The following is a 21,497-nucleotide window of genomic DNA, read 5'->3' on the forward strand; positions in this document are numbered from 1 at the left end:
GCGCTAGACTAACGTCCATTGTGCTCTAGACCAACGTCCATTGTGCGCTAGACTAATGTCCATTGTGCAGGTGACATCAACCCACTCTGATACATAGCAGTCTTTGTTTCCGTTGCTCTCCCATAGCTTTTGTGGAGTGACAGGTAACATTGTTGTTAGTAACAGCAGATTGCTAGTTTGATGCAACCTAACTGGTATGTTACACTAGCCCAGCTCCTATTCATGCTAAATTAACAGGGGCATAACCAGTGCAGCTCAGCATAACATTAAGCTCTGGTTCTATTTTCAAGAACTTGACATGCAGCTCACGAGATCGCGAACACTTGATGAAGTGGGCTCTGCTCACGCTCTGTTCTGCACTGGCCAAAAGTTACGCATCCAGTGTAGCAGGTAAACGACTTGGGGTTTTCTCTACGCCCCAGTGTAGCAGGTAAAAGACTTGGGGTTTTCTCCATGCCCCAGTGTAGCAGGTAAAAGACCTGGGGTTTTCTCCACACCCCAGTGTAGCAGGTAAAAGACCTGGGGTTTTCTCCACACCCCAGTGTAGCAGGTAAAAGACCTGGGGTTTTCTCCACACCCCAGTGTAGCAGGTAAAAGACCTGGGGTTTTCTCCACACCCCAGTGTAGCAGGTAAAAGACCTGGGGTTTTCTCCACACCCCAGTGTAGCAGGTAAAAGACCTGGGGTTTTCTCCACACCCCAGTGTAGCAGGTAAAAGACTTGGGGTTTTCTCCACACCCCAGTGTAGCAGGTAAAAGACTTGGGGTTTTCTCCACACCCCAGTGTAGCAGGTAAAAGACTTGGGGTTTTCTCCACGCCCCAGTGTAGCAGGTAAACGACTTGGGGTTTTCTCCACACCCCAGTGTAGCAGGTAAAAGACTTGGGGTTTTCTCCACGCCCCAGTGTAGCAGGTAAAAGACCTGGGGTTTTCTCCACACCCCAGTGTAGCAGGTTAAAGACCCAGTGTTTTCTCCACGCCCCAGTGCAGCAGATAAAAGTTCTGGGGTTTTCTCTACACCCCAGTGGAACCGGTAAAAGACCTGGTGTTTTCTCCATGCCCCAGTGTAGCAGGTTAAAGACCCAGTGTTTTCTCCACACCCCAGTGGAACCGGTAAAAGACCTGGTGTTTTCTCCACACCCCAGTGGAACCGGTAAAAGACCTGGTGTTTTCTCCACACCCCAGTGGAACCGGTAAAAGACCTGGTGTTTTCTCCACACCCCAGTGTAGAACATAAAAGACCCAGTGTTTTCTCCTAAGTAACTCTCTTCCCTCCGTCTCTCTAGGTGAGACCCATGACAAGGACATCCAGGTGGTGGAGTTACCCATCGTGGACAGCCTGCAGCCCCGCCCCCCCTACCTGCCCCTGTCCATCCCTGAAGACCTAGCCCAGCGCCTCCACCGGCTCCATGGTGACCCGTCCGTGTGGTGGGTGTCTCAGTTCGTCAAGTACCTGGTCCAACCTCAGGCCTGGCTGGAGAAGGAGATCCTGGATACCACAGCCAAGCTGGGTTTCAGGCATCCCATCATAGGGTACGTACTCTTTTTTGTGTCTGTCTCTTATGATTTTCAGTTTCCGTTGTTCTCTTTCTCTGTTCTTTTTTTGTCTGTTTCTCCCAGTCTGTCTGTCTGTCTGTCCGTCTGTCTGTCCGTCTGTCCGTCTGTCCGTCTGTCCGTCTGTCCGTCTGTCCGTCTGTCCGTCTGTCCGTCTGTCCGTCTGTCTCTCTGTCTCTCTGTCTCTGTCTCTCTCTCTGTCTCTCTCTCTCTCTCTCTCTCTCTCTCTCTCTCTCTCTCTCTCTCTCTCTCTCTCTCTCTCTCTCTCTCTCTCTCTCTCTCTCTCTTTTTGTCTGTGCATTTCTGTTGAAGTGTAAAAAACTCTTTCTATATCTTTCTTTTTCTTTCTCTTTCAAAATGTCTCCAAATCTCCACAATACTCTCTCTGTTTCTCTCTCTTCCTCCTCCCTCTTTCAATATTCTTTCTGACATACTCATTCGAAGATCAACCCCTGGCAGGTCTAACTGTCTTCTTCTACAACGAGCCATTCATCGTGTTTGAGTAGATCATTAGCGAATAGCCATCCAGCCCAGTCCATTCTAGCCTGGGAGACAGTCTCTAACCCAACTCAGGAAAGTGAGGGGGGCTTCAGAGGGGGAGGGAGTGTATGAGGTGTCTCTGAGGTAACGAGATGGCTTGGGAGCCAGACTTTTGGCTACAGTCTCCCTGCATCTCCCCGTCTCTCCACGCTCCTGTGAAGAGCAAAGCTTTTGTGAAGGGCAAGCCACAGCTCCAGCCACAGCTCCAGCCACGGACCCAGACCCAGCCACAACCCCAGACCTAGCCACAGACTCAGCCAAAGCCCAAGTCCCAGCCACAGCTCCAGCCACAGCCATAGAGGACGTGGTGGAAGAGGATGGAGGGATGGTGGGATTCACTACTCGAATGCCGCTTGACGCTAAGCACCCCAGCACGGCCGTTTTGTCTGCCAACGAACAGGCAGCGGGATAAAGGGAGAGAAAAGGGAGACAACGAGACGACAAACAAAATAGGAGGAGAGATGAAAGGAGAGACAAAGTGGGAGAAAGAGAGAGAGACATGGCAGAGGGAAGAGAAGCGGAGGAGAGACGGAAACCATGGCAGAGAGATGAGATTTGGGGAAGCGGAGAATGGAGAGACTCGCAGTCAAGAGTCCCATCACATCAGAGAGAGAGAGAGAGAGATGGAAAGAGAGAGAAGGGGGGTAGAGATGAAGAGAGGGATAGACTGAGAGAAAGATGAAGAGAATCTCTCTGTCCTACCCCTCTGTACCCCTCCCCTTACCCCTCTCAATCCCTCGTTCCCTTTTTTCTCTCTGATCCAGGAGTGTGTACAGATTTAATTTGCAGGGTAAATAAAGGTGTTTGCAGCTCCAGTGAGCATCCTGAGGAGTAGGCTGAATGATCTTAGGACAGTTCTGGTAATTGGGCTCACTGTTTTTTTATCTCGTTCTCTCGCTTTCCCTTTCTCTCTCTCTCTCTCTCTTTTTCTCTCGTTCCCTCTCGCTCTCTTGCACGCCAGTTCACCCGATCTCTCCCTTTCTCTCTCTCTCATTCCCTTTGTCTCTACCTCTCTCTTTTCTGAACCATAGATAGATGTGTTGTGTAATGAGGGATTAAACAAAGAAAGCACTCAGTTTCACAAATACATGCAGCCCTGCTCTTTATTCCTCTGTTTGCTTCTTTCTCGTTCAAACCCCCTCTTTCTGCCTTTCATTTTCGCTCATTACTCCTACATTGAGAATTGTGTTCTCTTTCTTTCTATCTTTCTTCTTTCATTCTTTCTTTCTATCTGTTTTCTTTTTCAATTGTATTTCTTTCTTTTCTCTGTCTCTCTCTCTCTCTGATTATCGGCAAGACTGGCAAGGGCACATTGATGCTGCCTAAATAATTACAGTGGTAGCTGATAGTGAACGTATTGATTGAAAGTGTTGCTCTCCCTCCCTCTCCCCCTCTCTCCCTCCCTCTGACCCTCTCTCTCCCTCTCTCTCCCTCCCGTTTCTCTCCAATCCTCTCCCCATCTCCCTCCTTCCCTCTCCCCCTCTCTCTCCCTCCCATCTCTCTCCCCCTCTCTCCCTCCCTCTCACCCTCTCTCTTCCCCTCTCTCTCTCCCTCCCTCTGACCCTTTCTCTCCCCCCTCTTTCCCCCTCTCTCTCCCTCCAATCTCTCTCCAATCCTCTCCCCCTCTCTCTCCCTCCCATCTCTCTTCCTCCCTCTCTCCATCTCTCTCCCTCCCTCTCCCCCTCCCTTTCCCCCTCTCTCTCCAATCCTCTCCCCCTCTCTCTCCCTCCCATCTCTCTTCCTCCCTCTCCCCCTCTCTTTCCCTTTTTCTCCCTCCCTCTCTCTCTCCCTCCCTCCCTCTCCCCCCTCTCACCCTCTCTCTTCCCCTCTCTCTCTCCCTCCCTGACCCTTTCTCTCCCCCCTCTTTCCCCCTCTCTCTCCCTCCCATTTATCTTCCTCTCTCTCTCTCCCTCCCTCTCCCCATCCCTTTCCCCTTCTCTCTCCCTCTCTGTAGGGTCCATGTTCGGCGGACGGATAAGGTGGGGACGGAAGCAGCATTCCACCCTATAGAGGAGTATATGGTTCACGTGGAGGAACAGTTCCAACACATGGCCCGACGAGTCCACGTGGACAAGAAACGAGTCTACCTGGCAACAGATGACCCCTCACTACTGCAAGAGGCTAAGACCAAGTGAGAAACCACCAATACCCTAATAATGAATAATGAAAGGGGAGTGTGTGTGTGTGTGTGTGTGTGTGTGTGTGTGTGTGTGTGTGTGTGTGTGTGTGTGTGTGTGTGTGTGTGTGTGTGTGTGTGTGTGTGTGTGTGTGTGTGTGTGTGTGTGTGCGTGTGCGTTTACATGCATGTGTGTGTATGAGCGTGTATGAATGTATTTCTGTTGTATGTAGAAGCTCATACAGTATGTCAATCAATCAATCAAGTTTATTTTATATAGCCCTTCGTACATCAGCTAATATCTCGAAGTGCTGTACAGAAACCCAGCCTAAAACCCCAAACAGCAAGCAATGCAGGTGTAGAAGCACGGTGGCTAGGAAAAACTAATGCTGTAATGCTGTGTCCGTCAGGTACCTAGACTATGAGTTCATCAGTGATAACTCTATCTCGTGGTCAGCCGGTCTGCACAACCGTTACACTGAGAACTCTCTGAGAGGAGTGATCCTAGATATCCACTTCCTGTCACAGACCGACTTCCTGGTCTGCACCTTCTCCTCACAGGTAGGGGTGCCATATCCGACACAACACCCTTTATGGGAATATACAGTACATTATTCACTAACCTATATTCTTACCTACCTGAATAGCCAACTCATATTGCCATTGTCATGTTAAACAAGCGCCATAGGAGATGGCATGACAACTGTGGTGGTTAATTACTTTACAATCAAATGAGCAGAGACAAATTTATCACACAAGTGAGTTATAATTAAGCTAAATCTTTATTCACTTATTAATAAGGGAGCAGGTCAATACAACACACACATACAAAGTGAATCGATTGAGTGCTCTACAATAATGATGGCTGGTCGACGAATCACCCTCAGATGATACGTTTAGAGCCCCGAGACAAAGAATACAACACCTTTTTATAACTAAGTACATCCTCCTGAATATTCATGACAAACAACAGATGTATGGAATGGGTCACAAAGTTAAGATTTGCATGATAGATACTAATAATTCACAGCAGACATTATCTGCTGTAAAGACTGCTCTCATTGTGTAGAAACAAGGGTCTGGCCCCGAGCCATCTCTCCCTGGTACCTCATAGAACAGAAACACCAACTCATTCTATGGAATGTGGTCTTGTTAGGTTCATCACCCAAGGCATCGTAAATCTTCTGACAGCATTAAGCCCCTAGAGGCCCATTCTCAGAAGAACACACACAGATGAGAGTGTTCTAATAACCCCCTATTCTGTTGCATAAAACAACCATTTGATGCAATTACAGTATTATAACATAATCTTGCAATTTTGCTCTCATACAACACAAACAGATCTGGGACCAGGTAACTTTTTCATCTGAATAAATCTAAACAGCCATATACACGGAATGTAAATAAGTTAACATGATTCTTCACACTTCCTGGTCTCACTTCCTGTTTCCTGCATACCTACTTCCTGTTTCCTGTAACCCTGTACCAGGTGTGCCGCGTGGCCTACGAGATCATGCAGACGCTGCACCCGGATGCCTCCTCCTTCTTTCACTCACTAGACGACATCTACTACTTCGGGGGCCAGAACGCCCACAACCAGATCGCCATCTACCCCCACCACCCCCGCAGCCCAGAGGACGTACCTCTGGAGCCCGGTGACGTCATCGGCGTGGCAGGGAACCACTGGGACGGCTACTCGAAAGGGGTCAACCGTAAAATGGGGCGCACCGGTCTCTACCCATCCTACAAAGTCAAGGAGAAGATCGAAACCGTAAAGTACCCCACGTACCCTGAGGCAGACAAGCTGCTCTCAAACTCTCAACGGAAGTGAAGAAGGAAGGGAAGGATGAAAATAAAAAGAGAGAGAGACACTCTGAATCAGTTAGACTGCACATGTTGTGAACAGAGAGAACAGTGGGAAAGGGAGAAAGAGATGGGGGTGATTAGACTGCACTGAGAGTGTGTGGGTCTGCCTGTGGGCATTTACTTGTGTGTGAGTGTGTATATCTGGATGTGAATCTGTAAGTTGCGGAATCTTGCACCTGCCACCACCCCGTCCCGGTGCACACAGATGGGTTTTGTAGAGAAATAGGAAGGAACATTGATTTCAAACGATCCTGAAAACAATTAAAGGTCCGTAGCCGACAACACTCACTCTCCAAGGCAGACTGGGAATGGACTATCCAATCAGGGCAAGCCTTGGATCGATAAAAAAATATTTTAAAAGCCTTGGATCGATGACTGGAAAACAATTATAAACAAGAAGAATTTACTTGTTTTCATTTTTATTAAATTATTTTGGTGGTTTAAATTGTATTCTTGCCTTCTTTTGTCTCTCCTTTGTTCATTGAATGTTTCTGATATCTTCCTCTTTCCATATTCACTCACTGCGTTCCTCCCTTCTCCTTTCGCTCCAATAGTCCTACATCTCCAACAGTCCTACATCTCCAACAGTCCTACATCTCCAACAGTCCTACATCTCCAACAGTCCTACATCTCAACAGTCCTACATCTCAACAGTCCTACATCTCCAACAGTCCTACATCTCCAACAGTCCTACATCTCCACAGTCCTACATCTCCAACAGTCCTACATCTCCAACAGTCCTACATCTCCAACAGTCCTACATCTCCAACAGTCCTACATCTCCACAGTCCTACATCTCCACAGTCCTACATCTCGAAACAGTCCTACATCTCCAACAGTCCTACATCTCCACCAGTCCTACATCTCCAACAGTCCTACATCTCCAACAGTCCTACATCTCCAACAGTCCTACATCTCAACAGTCCTACATCTCTAACAGTCCTACATCTCCAACAGTCCTACATCTCAACAGTCCTACATCTCTAACAGTCCTACATCTCCAACAGTCCTACATCTCCAACAGTCCTACATCTCCACAGTCCTACATCTCCAACAGTCCTACATCTCCAACAGTCCTACATCTCAACAGTCCTACATCTCTAACAGTCCTACATCTCCAACAGTCCTACATCTCCAACAGTCCTACATTTCCAACAGTCCTACATCTTGTATCCTCATGTGCAATTAATTTTATACCACCTTAATGTGCTTTTTAACATGTTTGTGTCAGGTGCTGGTGCGTTGTACTGTATATGATGTGTGTGTGAAAGATTATGAGAGATGCTGTGTGTGTTTGATCTATGGTGACCTATGATGACCTTTGAACTATGGTGACCTATGATGACCTTTGAACTATGGTGCACACAGAAGCCCTCTTCAGGCTCACCAATGGACTCCACCGAGCTAATGTCCTTTTCACATCTCTACGTCTGTTCAGTCCGTCTGTTTGTTGTTGTTGTTTTTTAGTTCTAACATTCATGTTTCAAATAAATTAGGAAAAAAAGAGATGCCTATGTTGACAATGCTATGTTATTAGAGGTTTGTAGTCGATCGTGATGAAGACCTCTATGCTCAATGCTTCCTCTATGCTTCCACCTCTATGCTCAACCACCACCACCCCGTCAAAGAAAATCTCCTCTTAAATGTGTTATGAAGGTTGTTATTGATGATACTGCTACTCTCATGAAGGTCGTTATAATTTCTTCAATAAGAGCCTACTAATGTTAATAAAGATGGTGGATAAATGAAGATAGTTCACCCAAGCGGTTTACCATTGTAAATAATATTCAAATGTTCCTGTCTGTGTAAGTGGACGTTCTCTGCGAGAGAGGGAACCATGCTAGTCCATGCTGGTCCATGCTGGTCTATGCTGGTCTATGCTGGTTCATGCTAGTCCATGCTGGTCTATGCTGGTCCATGCTAGTCCATGCTGGTCTATGCTGGTCAGGGCTGGTCCATGCTGGTCCATGCTAGTCCATGCTGGTCTATGCTGGTCCATGCTAGTCCATGCTGGTCTATGCTGGTCCATGCTAGTCCATGCTGGTCCATGCTGGTCTTTGCTAGTCCATGCTGGTCTATGCTGGTCCATGCTAGTCCATGCTAGTCCATGCTGCTCCATGCTGGTCTTTGCTGGTCTATGCTAGTCCATGCTGGTCTATGCTGGTCTATGCTGGTCCATGCTGGTCTATGCTGGTCTATGCTGGTCCATGCTGGTCCATGCTGGTCTATGCTGTTCTCTGCTGGTCAGTGCTGGTTGGATGCTGGTCAAGCTGCAAATGGCTAAAATGTGAATGTAATGTAAATGTATGACCACCATGGTCTAGCTGGTCAAGCTGGTCTGACCAGCATGGTGTAACTGGTTATGCTGGCCGGCAAGTATGTCTAGCTGGTCAAGCTGGTCTGACCACCATGGTCTAGCTGGTCAAGCTGGTCTGACCACCATGGTCTAGCTGGTCAAGCTGGTCTGACCACCATGGTCTAGCTGGCCAAGCTGGTCTGACCAGCATGGTGTAACTGGTTATGCTGGCCGACAAGTATGTCTAGCTGGTCTGACCAGCATGGTCTAGCTGGTTATGCTGGCAGACCAGTATGGTCTAGCTGGTCAAGCTGGTCTGACCAGCATGGTCTAGCTGGTCAAGATGGTCTGACCAGCATGGTCTAACTGGTCAAACTGGTCTGACCAGCATGGTGTAACTGGTTATGCTGGCAGACCAGCATGGTCTAGCTGGTTATGTTGTGTTTTCGCTGGTGACCAGCCTTCGCTGTGTTTTTGCTGGAGGCCAGCCTTCGCTGTGTTTTTGCCGGAGGCCAGCCTTCGCTGTGTTTTGGACACTGCTGACCAGCATAAGCTAAATCAAAAGCAACATCAAGTCACATTATGCTGTCTTGCAAAGTGATGTTGGAATCCAGCCAGTGAACAAAACATACATTATGGTACCATAAATTACAAAGACACTTTGGAGTAACATTACATTACTGTAAAGAAAGCACTTCTTCACATTAATGTACTGGTAAACCAAACATTATTTTGAAGTTATGGTAACATACTGTACTTTTTTTTTTACAGTAACTTAAAGGTAACTGGCTTGCAGTAAGTTACTGTAAAAACAAGTTAAGGTTTTTTATAGTGTATTATAAAGATTGTTAAAAGATTAGAACCATACGGCATTATGTCATTTGTACCTATGAGGGAACCCTTTTGGGTGACACGTAGAACCCTTTGAATTCTCCCTGTAGGTGAACCATTTAGAATTTAATTTAGAACCCTCATGAACGACCAATGACACGTTCTACAGTTATACTTATAGGATACTTCAGAAGTACTTATGGCACACACAGTAAAATATGACTTGTCATTTGACAGTAAGTTACTGCCTACTGAGTTGCAGTAAAAATACAGGACTTTTACAGTTGAATAAAGGTGTTATTGTTGTAAAATGACTTGTTGTTTACCTTACTTTCACTGCACTTTGAAATGTAAGTAGCTTTTGTCAATCTGTATCGCTGAATTGTATCGCTGTATCGCTGAATACAGATTGCACGAAATAAATGTAAAGGTAATTTTCTATTGGCCAACATCTGCAGCCTTTAATGTGAATGCAGTCTACGCTAACACAGGAACATGCCTTTACATTTCAATCCCGCTGTAACGCTGAATTTCCATGATACGGATGTAATAGAGCCCTAAGCGGGGACGATTTGCCAGCGGGGGCTCATTAGCATATTTGGGGGCATGACCTAAAATGTGTTGCATTTGTGCCAGCCTTTAGCGGTGTTGTAACAGTTTAAGTGGTTTTATTGTTATGTTGAAGGTTGAGCACCTAATTTGTCTACTCCAAAAGCAAAACAGGTGCTCAGCCTTTGACAACATAACCATCAACCACTTAAACTGATTCAACACTTCCACTGACGGTTGGCACAAATACACATATATATTAGATCACGCCCACAAATAAGCTAATACACCGCACAGGTACATTGACCCATCTACATTTCAAAGCGCAGTGATGATTATACCTTATATTCAAAATATTGGGTAGAAAAATTATACTTTTATACAATTATACTAGATTATCTTCACATGTACCCTAAAGAGAACCAACCAGTACCATGTGAACCTTTGACGTTTTTGTACTTTAGGGAACAACACTTTTCCCTAATTATGAGAGTATGTGGATACACTGCATTCGGAAAGTATTCAGACCCCTTGACTTTTTCAAAATTGACGTTACATTACAGCCTTATCCTAAAATGTGTTAAATGTTTGTTTTTCCTCATTGATCTACACACTATGCCACATAAGGATCTCTCTGTACTTTGCTTCGTTCATCTTTCCCTTGATCCTGACTAGTCTCCCAGTCCCTGCAGCTGAAAAACATCCCCACAGCATGATGCTGCCACCACCATGCTTCACCGTAGAGATGGTGCCAGGTTTCCTCCAGACGTGACGCTTGGCATTCAGGCCTAAGAGTTCAATCTTGGTTTCATCAGACCAGATAATCTTGTTTCTCATGGTCTGAGTCCTTTAACTGCCTTTTGGCAAACTCCAAGTGGGCTGTCATGTGCCTTTTAATGAGGAGTGGCTTCCGTCTGACCACTCTACCATAAAGGACTGATTGGTGGAGTTCTGCAGAGATGGTTCCCCTTTCTCCACAGAGGAACTCTGGAGCTCTGTCAGAGTGACCATCGGGTTCTTGGTCACCTTCCTGACCAAGGCCCTTCTACCTAGATTTCTCAGTTTGGCCAGGCAGCCAGCTCTAGGAAGAGTCTTGGTGGTTCCACATGTCTTCCATTTAAGAATGATGGAGGCCACTGTGTTCTTGGGAACCTTCAATGCTGCAGAATCTTCCTCAGATCTGTGCCTCAACACGATCCTGTCTTGGAGCTCTACGGACAATTCCTTCAACCTCTGGTTTTTGCTCTGACATGCACTGTCAGCTGTGGGGCCTTGTATAGACAGTTGTGTGCCTTTCCAAATCATGTCCAGTCAATTGAGTTTACCACAGGTGGACTCCAATCAAGTTTTAGAAACATCTCAAGGATGATCAATGGAAACAGGATGCACCTGAGCTCAATTCCGAGTCTCATAGCAAATGGTCTGAATAATATATATATATATATATATATATATATATATATATATATATATATATATATATATATATATATATATATAACAACAAACTGGGGATTAGTTACAGGGGAGAGAAGGTGGATGAATGTGCCAATTGAAATCTGGGGATGATGAGGTGGCCATGAAGGTGTGATTGGGAATTTAGCCAGGACACCAGGGTTAACACCCCTACTCTTACAATAAGTGTCATGGGATCTTTAGTGAGCACAGAGAGTAAGGTCACCCATTTAACATCTCATCCAAAAGACAGCACTATACACAGGGCAATGTCCCCAATCACTGCTCAGGGGAATTGGGATGTTTTTCTTACTGAGCATCCAACACCACTTACAGCCGCATCTGGTCTCAAATTTAGGGACTGACCAGGACCAACCCTGCTTAGCTTCAGAAGCAAGCCAGCAGAAGGATGCAAGGTGGTACGCTGCTGGCTAACTAAAGATGTACCTGCTGCCACTTCTGAAACACTAATGCACTTCTGCCCAAAAGCTTGCAAGTTCAAATCCCCAAAGGATTTATGCACACTTTACATCAAGTGTCCCTGAGCAATGCTAATTTTTACATTGGTGTTGTCAGATAATCTGAAAATTATTGACTTGATTCTGGGCAACTTTTAGCAAAGTGAAGAAATGTATTCTTGCCACTAAATCTGTGGCCAATCTCTGTCATGCCCACAGACCTGGTGGCGTAGCAGGAAATTCAGGTCATTAGCAATCAAGCGGTTGTGAGGTATAGTCTCAAGTAAGCGACATTCAGCAGCATAATGTCCTTTTACACTGTGGTGTAAAGTACTTAAGTAAAAATACTTGCAAGTACTACTTAAGTCGTTTTTTGGGGTATCTGTACTTTACTTTACTATTTATATTTTTTACAACTTTTACATTTACTTCATTACATTCCTGAAACCCAAAAGTACTAGTTACATTTTCAATGCTTATCAGGGCAGGAAAATGATCCAATTTACACACTAAAAGAGAACGTCCCTACTGCCTGTGATCTGGTGGACTCACTAAACACATGCTTCATTTGTAAATGATGTCTGAGTGTTGGACGTGCCCCTGGCTATCCTTAAATGAAACAAAACAAGCAAATGATGCCGTCTGGTTTGCTTAATATAAGGAATTTGAAATTATTTATAGTTGCAGTTTTACTTTTGATACATAAGTATATTTTCGCAATTACATTTACTTTTAGTACTTAAGTTTATTTAAAACCAAATACTTTTAGACTTTTAGTCAAGTAGGATTTTAGTGGGAAAGGGAGAAAGAGATGGGGGTGATTAGACTGCACTGAGAGTGTGTGGGTCTGCCTGTGGGCATTTACTTGTGTGTGAGTGTGTATATCTGGATGTGAATCTGTAAGTTGCGGAATCTTGCACCTGCCACCACCCCGTCCCGGTGCACACAGATGGGTTTTGTAGAGAAATAGGAAGGAACATTGATTTCAAACGATCCTGAAAACAATTAAAGGTCCGTAGCCGACAACACTCACTCTCCAAGGCAGACTGGGAATGGACTATCCAATCAGGGCAAGCCTTGGATCGATAAAAAAATATTTTAAAAGCCTTGGATCGATGACTGGAAAACAATTATAAACAAGACGAATTTACTTGTTTTCATTTTTATTAAATTATTTTGGTGGTTTAAATTGTATTCTTGCCTTCTGACCAGGACCAACCCTGCTTAGCTTCAGAAGCAAGCCAGCAGAAGGATGCAAGGTGGTACGCTGCTGGCTAACTAAAGATGTACCTGCTGCCACTTCTCTCCTTTGTTCATTGAATGTTTCTGATATCTTCCTCTTTCCATATTCACTCACTGCGTTCCTCCCTTCTCCTTTCGCTCCAATAGTCCTACATCTCCAACAGTCCTACATCTCCAACAGTCCTACATCTCCAACAGTCCTACATCTCCAACAGTCCTACATCTCAACAGTCCTACATCTCCAACAGTCCTACATCTCCAACAGTCCTACATCTCCAACAGTCCTACATCTCCAACAGTCCTACATCTCCAACAGTCCTACATCTCCAACAGTCCTACATCTCCAACAGTCCTACATCTCAACAGTCCTACATCTCCAACAGTCCAACATCTCCAACAGTCCTACATCTCAACAGTCCTACATCTCCAACAGTCCTACATCTCCAACAGTCCTACATCTCCAACAGTCCTACATCTCCAACAGTCCTACATCTCCAACAGTCCTACATCTCCAACAGTCCTACATCTCCACAGTCCTACATCTCCACAGTCCTACATCTCCAACAGTCCTACATCTCCAACAGTCCTACATCTCCAACAGTCCTACATCTCCAACAGTCCTACATCTCCACAGTCCTACATCTCCAACAGTCCTACATCTCCAACAGTCCTACATCTCAACAGTCCTACATCTCTAACAGTCCTACATCTCCAACAGTCCTACATCTCCAACAGTCCTACATTTCCAACAGTCCTACATCTTGTATCCTCATGTGCAATTAATTTTATACCACCTTAATGTGCTTTTTAACATGTTTGTGTCAGGTGCTGGTGCGTTGTACTGTATATGATGTGTGTGTGAAAGATTATGAGAGATGCTGTGTGTGTTTGATCTATGGTGACTTATGATGACCTTTGAACTATGGTGACCTATGATGACCTTTGAACTATGGTGCACACAGAAGCCCTCTTCAGGCTCACCAATGGACTCCACCGAGCTAATGTCCTTTTCACATCTCTACGTCTGTTCAGTCCGTCTGTTTGTTGTTGTTGTTTTTTAGTTCTAACATTCATGTTTCAAATAAATTAGGAAAAAAAGAGATGCCTATGTTGACAATGCTATGTTATTAGAGGTTTGTAGTCGATCGTGATGAAGACCTCTATGCTCAATGCTTCCTCTATGCTTCCACCTCTATGCTCAACCACCACCACCCCGTCAAAGAAAATCTCCTCTTAAATGTGTTATGAAGGTTGTTATTGATGATACTGCTACTCTCATGAAGGTCGTTATAATTTCTTCAATAAGAGCCTACTAATGTTAATAAAGATGGTGGATAAATGAAGATAGTTCACCCAAGCGGTTTACCATTGTAAATAATATTCAAATGTTCCTGTCTGTGTAAGTGGACGTTCTCTGCGAGAGAGGGAACCATGCTAGTCCATGCTGGTCCATGCTGGTCTATGCTGGTCTATGCTGGTTCATGCTAGTCCATGCTGGTCTATGCTGGTCCATGCTAGTCCATGCTAGTCCATGCTGGTCTATGCTGGTCAGGGCTGGTCCATGCTGGTCCATGCTAGTCCATGCTGGTCTATGCTGGTCCATGCTAGTCCATGCTGGTCTATGCTGGTCCATGCTAGTCCATGCTGGTCTATGCTGGTCCATGCTGGTCTTTGCTAGTCCATGCTGGTCTATGCTGGTCCATGCTAGTCCATGCTGGTCTATGCTGGTCCATGCTGGTCCATGCTGGTCTTTGCTAGTCCATGCTGGTCCATGCTGGTCTATGCTGGTCTATGCTGGTCCATGCTGGTCTATGCTGGTCTATGCTGGTCCATGCTGGTCCATGCTGGTCTATGCTGTTCTCTGCTGGTCAGTGCTGGTTGGATGCTGGTCAAGCTGCAAATGGCTAAAATGTGAATGTAATGTAAATGTATGACCACCATGGTCTAGCTGGTCAAGCTGGTCTGACCAGCATGGTGTAACTGGTTATGCTGGCCGGCAAGTATGTCTAGCTGGTCAAGCTGGTCTGACCACCATGGTCTAGCTGGTCAAGCTGGTCTGACCACCATGGTCTAGCTGGTCAAGCTGGTCTGACCACCATGGTCTAGCTGGTCAAGCTGGTCTGACCACCATGGTCTAGCTGGTCAAGCTGGTCTGACCACCATGGTCTAGCTGGTCAAGCTGGTCTGACCAGCATGGTGTAACTGGTTATGCTGGCCGACAAGTATGTCTAGCTGGTCTGACCAGCATGGTCTAGCTGGTTATGCTGGCAGACCAGTATGGTCTAGCTGGTCAAGCTGGTCTGACCAGCATGGTCTAGCTGGTCAAGATGGTCTGACCAGCATGGTCTAACTGGTCAAACTGGTCTGACCAGCATGGTGTAACTGGTTATGCTGGCAGACCAGCATGGTCTAGCTGGTTATGTTGTGTTTTCGCTGGTGACCAGCCTTCGCTGTGTTTTTGCTGGAGGCCAGCCTTCGCTGTGTTTTTGCTGGAGGCCAGCCTTCGCTGTGTTTTGGACACTGCTGACCAGCATAAGCTAAATCAAAAGCAACATCAAGTCACATTATGCTGTCTTGCAAAGTGATGTTGGAATCCAGCCAGTGAACAAAACATACATTATGGTACCATAAATTACAAAGACACTTTGGAGTAACATTACATTACTGTAAAGAAAGCACTTCTTCACATTAATGTACTGGTAAACCAAACATTATTTTGAAGTTATGGTAACATACTGTACTTTTTTTTTTACAGTAACTTAAAGGTAACTGGCTTGCAGTAAGTTACTGTAAAAACAAGTTAAGGTTTTTTATAGTGTATTATAAAGATTGTTAAAAGATTAGAACCATACGGCATTATGTCATTTGTACCTATGAGGGAACCCTTTTGGGTGACACGTAGAACCCTTTGAATTCTCCCTGTAGGTGAACCATTTAGAATTTAATTTAGAACCCTCATGAACGACCAATGACACGTTCTACAGTTATACTTATAGGATACTTCAGAAGTACTTATGGCACACACAGTAAAATATGACTTGTCATTTGACAGTAAGTTACTGCCTACTGAGTTGCAGTAAAAATACAGGACTTTTACAGTTGAATAAAGGTGTTATTGTTGTAAAATGACTTGTTGTTTACCTTACTTTCACTGCACTTTGAAATGTAAGTAGCTTTTGTCAATCTGTATCGCTGAATTGTATCGCTGTATCGCTGAATACAGATTGCACGAAATAAATGTAAAGGTAATTTTCTATTGGCCAACATCTGCAGCCTTTAATGTGAATGCAGTCTACGCTAACACAGGAACATGCCTTTACATTTCAATCCCGCTGTAACGCTGAATTTCCATGATACGGATGTAATAGAGCCCTAAGCGGGGACGATTTGCCAGCGGGGGCTCATTAGCATATTTGGGGGCATGACCTAAAATGTGTTGCATTTGTGCCAGCCTTTAGCGGTGTTGTAACAGTTTAAGTGGTTTTATTGTTATGTTGAAGGTTGAGCACCTAATTTGTCTACTCCAAAAGCAAAACAGGTGCTCAGCCTTTGACAACATAACCATCAACCACTTAAACTGATTCAACACTTCCACTGACGGTTGGCACAAATACACATATATATTAGATCACGCCCACAAATAAGCTAATACACCGCACAGGTACATTGACCCATCTACATTTCAAAGCGCAGTGATGATTATACCTTATATTCAAAATATTGGGTAGAAAAATTATACTTTTATACAATTATACTAGATTATCTTCACATGTACCCTAAAGAGAACCAACCAGTACCATGTGAACCTTTGACGTTTTTGTACTTTAGGGAACAACACTTTTCCCTAATTATGAGAGTATGTGGATACACTGCATTCGGAAAGTATTCAGACCCCTTGACTTTTTCAAAATTGACGTTACATTACAGCCTTATCCTAAAATGTGTTAAATGTTTGTTTTTCCTCATTGATCTACACACTATGCCACATAAGGATCTCTCTGTACTTTGCTTCGTTCATCTTTCCCTTGATCCTGACTAGTCTCCCAGTCCCTGCAGCTGAAAAACATCCCCACAGCATGATGCTGCCACCACCATGCTTCACCGTAGAGATGGTGCCAGGTTTCCTCCAGACGTGACGCTTGGCATTCAGGCCTAAGAGTTCAATCTTGGTTTCATCAGACCAGATAATCTTGTTTCTCATGGTCTGAGTCCTTTAACTGCCTTTTGGCAAACTCCAAGTGGGCTGTCATGTGCCTTTTAATGAGGAGTGGCTTCCGTCTGACCACTCTACCATAAAGGACTGATTGGTGGAGTTCTGCAGAGATGGTTCCCCTTTCTCCACAGAGGAACTCTGGAGCTCTGTCAGAGTGACCATCGGGTTCTTGGTCACCTTCCTGACCAAGGCCCTTCTACCTAGATTTCTCAGTTTGGCCAGGCAGCCAGCTCTAGGAAGAGTCTTGGTGGTTCCACATGTCTTCCATTTAAGAATGATGGAGGCCACTGTGTTCTTGGGAACCTTCAATGCTGCAGAATCTTCCTCAGATCTGTGCCTCAACACGATCCTGTCTTGGAGCTCTACGGACAATTCCTTCAACCTCTGGTTTTTGCTCTGACATGCACTGTCAGCTGTGGGGCCTTGTATAGACAGTTGTGTGCCTTTCCAAATCATGTCCAGTCAATTGAGTTTACCACAGGTGGACTCCAATCAAGTTTTAGAAACATCTCAAGGATGATCAATGGAAACAGGATGCACCTGAGCTCAATTCCGAGTCTCATAGCAAATGGTCTGAATAATATATATATATATATATATATATATATATATATATATATATATATATATATATATATATATATATATATATATATATAACAACAAACTGGGGATTAGTTACAGGGGAGAGAAGGTGGATGAATGTGCCAATTGAAATCTGGGGATGATGAGGTGGCCATGAAGGTGTGATTGGGAATTTAGCCAGGACACCAGGGTTAACACCCCTACTCTTACAATAAGTGTCATGGGATCTTTAGTGAGCACAGAGAGTAAGGTCACCCATTTAACATCTCATCCAAAAGACAGCACTATACACAGGGCAATGTCCCCAATCACTGCTCAGGGGAATTGGGATGTTTTTCTTACTGAGCATCCAACACCACTTACAGCCGCATCTGGTCTCAAATTTAGGGACTGACCGGGACCAACCCTGCTTAGCTTCAGAAGCAAGCCAGCAGAAGGATGCAAGGTGGTACGCTGCTGGCTAACTAAAGATGTACCTGCTGCCACTTCTCTCCTTTGTTCATTGAATGTTTCTGATATCTTCCTCTTTCCATATTCACTCACTGCGTTCCTCCCTTCTCCTTTCGCTCCAATAGTCCTACATCTCCAACAGTCCTACATCTCCAACAGTCCTACATCTCCAACAGTCCTACATCTCCAACAGTCCTACATCTCAACAGTCCTACATCTCCAACAGTCCTACATCTCCAACAGTCCTACATCTCCAACAGTCCTACATCTCCAACAGTCCTACATCTCCAACAGTCCTACATCTCCAACAGTCCTACATCTCAACAGTCCTACATCTCCAACAGTCCAACATCTCCAACAGTCCTACATCTCAACAGTCCTACATCTCCAACAGTCCTACATCTCCAACAGTCCTACATCTCCAACAGTCCTACATCTCCAACAGTCCTACATCTCCAACAGTCCTACATCTCCACAGTCCTACATCTCCACAGTCCTACATCTCCAACAGTCCTACATCTCCAACAGTCCTACATCTCCAACAGTCCTACATCTCCAACAGTCCTACATCTCCACAGTCCTACATCTCCAACAGTCCTACATCTCCAACAGTCCTACATCTCAACAGTCCTACATCTCCAACAGTCCTACATCTCCAACAGTCCTACATCTCCAACAGTCCTACATCTCCAACAGTCCTACATCTCCAACAGTCCTACATCTCCAACAGTCCTACATCTCAACAGTCCTACATCTCCAACAGTCCAACATCTCCAACAGTCCTACATCTCAACAGTCCTACATCTCCAACAGTCCTACATCTCCAACAGTCCTACATCTCCAACAGTCCTACATCTCCAACAGTCCTACATCTCCAACAGTCCTACATCTCCACAGTCCTACATCTCCACAGTCCTACATCTCCAACAGTCCTACATCTCCAACAGTCCTACATCTCCAACAGTCCTACATCTCCAACAGTCCTACATCTCCACAGTCCTACATCTCCAACAGTCCTACATCTCCAACAGTCCTACATCTCAACAGTCCTACATCTCTAACAGTCCTACATCTCCAACAGTCCTACATCTCCAACAGTCCTACATTTCCAACAGTCCTACATCTTGTATCCTCATGTGCAATTAATTTTATACCACCTTAATGTGCTTTTTAACATGTTTGTGTCAGGTGCTGGTGCGTTGTACTGTATATGATGTGTGTGTGAAAGATTATGAGAGATGCTGTGTGTGTTTGATCTATGGTGACTTATGATGACCTTTGAACTATGGTGACCTATGATGACCTTTGAACTATGGTGCACACAGAAGCCCTCTTCAGGCTCACCAATGGACTCCACCGAGCTAATGTCCTTTTCACATCTCTACGTCTGTTCAGTCCGTCTGTTTGTTGTTGTTGTTTTTTAGTTCTAACATTCATGTTTCAAATAAATTAGGAAAAAAAGAGATGCCTATGTTGACAATGCTATGTTATTAGAGGTTTGTAGTCGATCGTGATGAAGACCTCTATGCTCAATGCTTCCTCTATGCTTCCACCTCTATGCTCAACCACCACCACCCCGTCAAAGAAAATCTCCTCTTAAATGTGTTATGAAGGTTGTTATTGATGATACTGCTACTCTCATGAAGGTCGTTATAATTTCTTCAATAAGAGCCTACTAATGTTAATAAAGATGGTGGATAAATGAAGATAGTTCACCCAAGCGGTTTACCATTGTAAATAATATTCAAATGTTCCTGTCTGTGTAAGTGGACGTTCTCTGCGAGAGAGGGAACCATGCTAGTCCATGCTGGTCCATGCTGGTCCATGCTGGTCTATGCTGGTCTATGCTGGTTCATGCTAGTCTATGCTGGTCCATGCTAGTCCATGCTAGTCCATGCTGGTCTATGCTGGTCAGGGCTGGTCCATGCTGGTCCATGCTAGTCCATGCTGGTCTATGCTGGTCCATGCTAGTCCATGCTGGTCTATGCTGGTCCATGCTAGTCCATGCTGGTCTATGCTGGTCCATGCTAGTCCATGCTGGTCTATGCTGGTCCATGCTGGTCTTTGCTAGTCCATGCTGGTCCATGCTGGTCTATGCTGGTCTATGCTGGTCCATGCTGGTCTATGCTGGTCTATGCTGGTCCATGCTGGTCCATGCTGGTCTATGCTGTTCTCTGCTGGTCAGTGCTGGTTGGATGCTGGTCAAGCTGCAAATGGCTAAAATGTGAATGTAATGTAAATGTATGACCACCATGGTCTAGCTGGTCAAGCTGGTCTGACCAGCATGGTGTAACTGGTTATGCTGGCCGGCAAGTATGTCTAGCTGGTCAAGCTGGTCTGACCACCATGGTCTAGCTGGTCAAGCTGGTCTGACCACCATGGTCTAGCTGGTCAAGCTGGTCTGACCACCATGGTCTAGCTGGTCAAGCTGGTCTGACCACCATGGTCTAGCTGGTCAAGCTGGTCTGACCAGCATGGTGTAACTGGTTATGCTGGCCGACAAGTATGTCTAGCTGGTCTGACCAGCATGGTCTAGCTGGTTATGCTGGCAGACCAGTATGGTCTAGCTGGTCAAGCTGGTCTGACCAGCATGGTCTAGCTGGTCAAGATGGTCTGACCAGCATGGTCTAACTGGTCAAACTGGTCTGACCAGCATGGTGTAACTGGTTATGCTGGCAGACCAGCATGGTCTAGCTGGTTATGTTGTGTTTTCGCTGGTGACCAGCCTTCGCTGTGTTTTTGCTGGAGGCCAGCCTTCGCTGTGTTTTTGCTGGAGGCCAGCCTTCGCTGTGTTTTTGCTGGAGGCCAGCCTTCGCTGTGTTTTGGACACTGCTGACCAGCATAAGCTAAATCAAAAGCAACATCAAGTCACATTATGCTGTCTTGCAAAGTGATGTTGGAATCCAGCCAGTGAACAAAACATACATTATGGTACCATAAATTACAAAGACACTTTGGAGTAACATTACATTACTGTAAAGAAAGCACTTCTTCACATTAATGTACTGGTAAACCAAACATTATTTTGAAGTTATGGTAACATACTGTACTTTTTTTTTTACAGTAACTTAAAGGTAACTGGCTTGCAGTAAGTTACTGTAAAAACAAGTTAAGGTTTTTTATAGTGTATTATAAAGATTGTTAAAAGATTAGAACCATACGGCATTATGTCATTTGTACCTATGAGGGAACCCTTTTGGGTGACACGTAGAACCCTTTGAATTCTCCCTGTAGGTGAACCATTTAGAATTTAATTTAGAACCCTCATGAACGACCAATGACACGTTCTACAGTTATACTTATAGGATACTTCAGAAGTACTTATGGCACACACAGTAAAATATG

General features: G+C 45.0%; 1 protein-coding gene across 1 annotated transcript in view; it reads left to right on the plus strand.

Moving 5' to 3' along the window:
- LOC120019495 (alpha-(1,6)-fucosyltransferase-like) overlaps positions 1 to 7,579 on the plus strand; it is a 72,723-nt gene extending 65,144 nt beyond the window's left edge. The window contains exons 6-9 of the mRNA XM_038962794.1: positions 1,284 to 1,530; positions 4,046 to 4,222; positions 4,618 to 4,768; positions 5,697 to 7,579. Of these exons, the coding sequence (XP_038818722.1) occupies positions 1,284 to 1,530; positions 4,046 to 4,222; positions 4,618 to 4,768; positions 5,697 to 6,038 (917 nt within the window). The 3' untranslated portion in view covers positions 6,039 to 7,579. The remainder of the gene's footprint in view (positions 1 to 1,283; positions 1,531 to 4,045; positions 4,223 to 4,617; positions 4,769 to 5,696) is intronic.
- The last annotated feature ends 13,918 nt before the right edge of the window (positions 7,580 to 21,497 follow it).

The sequence above is a fragment of the Salvelinus namaycush genome, chromosome 24 (assembly GCF_016432855.1).
Source record: "Salvelinus namaycush isolate Seneca chromosome 24, SaNama_1.0, whole genome shotgun sequence".
Lineage (NCBI taxonomy): Eukaryota > Metazoa > Chordata > Actinopteri > Salmoniformes > Salmonidae > Salvelinus > Salvelinus namaycush.